General features: G+C 47.4%; 1 protein-coding gene across 1 annotated transcript; it reads right to left on the reverse strand.

Moving 5' to 3' along the window:
* Window positions 1-959: 959 nt before the first annotated feature.
* On the reverse strand, window positions 960-2,931 carry jun (Jun proto-oncogene, AP-1 transcription factor subunit). Its single transcript, XM_012866454.3, has one exon. It carries the CDS (start codon window positions 2,607-2,609, stop codon window positions 1,635-1,637), a length of 975 nt encoding a protein of 324 aa, XP_012721908.2. The 5' UTR covers window positions 2,610-2,931; the 3' UTR covers window positions 960-1,634.
* Between the last annotated feature and the right edge of the window lie 766 nt (window positions 2,932-3,697).

Consider the following 3,697-nt stretch of genomic DNA (forward strand, 5'->3'; position numbering starts at 1 on the left):
ATAAAGGCAAAGTGCAAAACAAATAATTAAATACATTTTTGAAAAACCACCACAAGTACATGATCAAAGGCACTCCCCTCAATAGGAGGTAATCTCGGTTATAGTTTGTCGCCCTCTAGTGGTTAACTGGATTTACAGGACCGAGGGGCCTGTTGCTTTACGCATATCGTATGCTTTAGCTGTCCTGTCAAAAAAATACGTTTACTAAACAGCCACAATCCTTGTGTAAGCTTCATTTATACGGTCATGACAGAGTTTGAGAAAAAAAAATCGACTTTTGTAAAATAACTTATAGGATACGGTTCTATTCCTTTGAAATATTTCATAAAAGACCTCTATACAGTTAAACTTTTTGTTGTATTTGAGCATGTTTTTTTTTTGTTGTTCCTTAATACTTCATCCTAGAAAGGCTACACATCTACAAAGTCACAGTGACTTCGTTTAATTCTGTGTTGCACCACAGATGACACTTTGGCATTGTTTTGAAATATTGACTTTGTTTATTTACCAAAAAAGTAAAGTTGCATAATTGAAAGTGGCAGCAGCATTGGGGAAAACTGGCCTTAGATTCTCAGTGTTAATGTCAACTCAGTTGATATTTATTAGTAATTTCAACCTGGTGTCAAAGGCTTGGTTTAAAGTATTGTTATATAGGGGTTATGTAGATAACCTAGGGATTTTTACACTTCATTTCATCTCTTCTGTGCCTAGACATGGAGCAGAGGCCTACCCCGGCCTGTAGCATATAGGCGTCCATCAGTAAGTGAGCCGGGCCTGTCAGCTGTAACCCAATCGCCGGGCTTGGATCAATAGCAGCACTAATGGAATTTACCTTGAGGTTTTTTAGAACTAGCAGTTCTTGCGACATGTTGCAACATGTTTTATTGTTTCTGAGCTCCTGACATGACACACCCACGGTTTTTTTCCCCCCTGTCCCAAGAACACAGAGACACTGTTGCTTCGTTTCATCTGGTTTATTTTTTTCCATAAATATCGATTAGTTTCTGAAGTGTTCAGAAAACAAGCAATAAAAAAAAAAACATTATACAGTTTCCTTATTACAAATAGTAAACATAAGTACTCCAAGTTGATCTTATATACATATAGCAATGAGTGAAACCCCATTAAACAGCTTTAGAAAAAAAAACAAGACATTCTTGAAGCTTTTTCTAACTTAATTTCTTACAATTAAGAAAATGGTATTTTGAACTGTAACTCAGAGGTCGGCAGCATTTGTTACAACTTTATTTAGCGTTGACAACACGCCCAAAAATATGGCTACAGCAAGAAAAAAAATCTCTCAAGTCCTAATACTGAACTTCTCCTTTGATGGTAATGGCCAGGTCCATGCGGAGCTGTGGATAAATCAAGAAAACTTTCAGTTCACTTTAGCTCAGTGGATGCACGTCCTCTCAGGTTCATGGCTGCTCTCGCTGTCCTGAGCATCATCTCCAGGACGCGCCACAGGGGAGAGCGTGGCACTTCGGCGCATCCCCCCCTCTTCCCCACCCTCATCCTGCCACAGTGTCGCGCCATATCCTCCCAGATCCCATCGGGACGTTTTGGGGAGACACGCCATCACAGGTAAGCGTCCGTCTCGTTCAAACTAGTCTCTTCTCTCTGCTGCGATCGCCTCAGAAGGTCTGGAGCTGCTGTGTCAACATGAGCTGGCAGCCGCTGTTGACATGGTTCATCACCTTCTGCTTCAGCTGGGCCACCTGCTCCCGCAGCAAGTTGGCGGTGGACGCCAGCTCGGAGTTCTGGGACTTGAGGGTCTTCACCTTCTCCTCCAGCCTGGAGATCCGCTCCAGCTTCCTTTTCCGGCACTTGGAGGCTGCGATGCGGTTCCTCATGCGCTTCCTCTCCGCCTTGATGCGCTCCTGGCTCTCCATGTCGATCGGGGAGAGGGGAGGGGTCTCCCCCGGCATCTCGGGCACCGTCTGGGGCTCCTCCTTGAGCGCCGTGAGCCGGGGGAGCTGAGCCAGCGACGGCTGGTCGTAGATGGGGAGCTGAGGAGGGGGCGCGGCGAAGGACACGGCCGGCGCCGAGGTGGTGTAGGTCGGCGCCGAGACGGTGCTGATCGCCGGGTTAAAAGTGTTCAAGTCCTCGTAGACCGGAGAGTCGGAGCGCATGGCGGTGCTGCTGTTGAAAACAGCGGCGCCGGCGACGGATGACACGGGCGGCAGCGCCGTGTTGACGCTGACCTGCGGGGCCGGGGCATTAGTTGTGGCCGGCATGTGCTGGTGGTGGAGCTCGGCCAGAGCTCGGACGAACCCCTCCGCGAAGCCCTCCTGCTCGTCGGTGACGTTCTTGGGGCACAGGAACTGGGTCGGGGTCGGGGTGGTGGTGATGAGCCCGTTGCTGGACTGGATGATGAGCCGCTCCAGCTCCGGGGAGGCCAGCTTCAGCAGCCCCACGTCGGGAGAGGTGAGGACGTCGCCGGCCTTGGCGCGCAGGTGAGGCTTCTGGGAGTACGTGGGGTCGGACAGGTTGAGCGTCATGCTGTGCTTCAGCGCTTTGGGGTTGCTGTATCCGTAGCCGGCGTTGTCGTTCTGGGAGAAAGCGTTGAGTGAGTCGTCATAGAAAGTAGTTTCCATCTTGGTATACATAGAAAAATGTTGAAAAAGTGACGCCGCTAGAGAGTCTTCAACAAAACAAACTTCGCGTGCCCCCTTTCTCTTCTTCCTGGTTTCCAAAAAGTCCTTTCTGTGCGTAAAAAAAACTTCCAAAGTCAGAGCGACACAGGAATCAGAACTTACTTCTGTCACTCGGACACAGCGGATCGCTCAGTGTTGGTCTGTAACAGTTCACTAAGCCCTTCCCTCAGTATCCACTACTGCTGCACTGAGTCTAAGTGAAAGGCGCCTTGCAGCGGCTGAGCTGCTTCCTCCTGCCTGGAAGTGTATACACTGTAAGCTAGGCAGCGTGGAGGCAAAGCTTATCTGCTGCCGCCGCCTCTCTAAAAATAACCATGATGTCATGATCGGCGCTCTCCCATTGGCTGGAGGGCGTGCCCGGAGGGCGGAGTCAAGTCCGCCCGATAAGGGTGTTGCCTAGACGACCACCCAGAAGATTCTCTGAGTCTCGCGGTGGATTGTGGGATGAGGTAATGCAGTAAAGGAGAGCGTGAGCGCGGTGCATGCTGGGATGACGTATTGTTTTTGAATATTTGGTTACCCGCTTCTTTTTTCTGTGCAGTCAGTGGCGGGACAGAAGGAGCAGGGCAGCCTTAGTCCTTTTTTATGACTCAAACTGCATTGCGCTTCCACTATCTGACAGTATTTTTAAATTTAGTTTTAAATTTTACTACTTGTTTTGTGTTAAATAAAACTTTCATGTGCTTTTTGTATTATTTCCTCTTATAAAGCGGTAGTAGGCTAATCAGAACTGTGATTCAGACTTGTAGGAAAAATGTAATAACACATTGTGTTTTATTTGTGTGGGTTCATGATGCAATGTTCTCATATTATATTAATTTCTGTGGATGTTGTGATGGCCTGAAGTTGTTGGCTCCACATAATTAAATTTGTCCTATATAAACCTGGAGCAGTTACATTATCATTATTTTGTGGCTGTACTACATACAGTACTGTGAAAAAGTTGTAATGATCCTCTAAGTTCATAGCCCAGGCGCTGTTTCGCCTTTTGTGAAGTTGCAATCACAAATGTCATTAAATAGTTTTTTTTCCCCCTTTTT

The sequence above is a fragment of the Fundulus heteroclitus genome, chromosome 9, assembly GCF_011125445.2.
Source record: "Fundulus heteroclitus isolate FHET01 chromosome 9, MU-UCD_Fhet_4.1, whole genome shotgun sequence".
In the NCBI taxonomy this organism is placed as follows: domain Eukaryota; kingdom Metazoa; phylum Chordata; class Actinopteri; order Cyprinodontiformes; family Fundulidae; genus Fundulus; species Fundulus heteroclitus.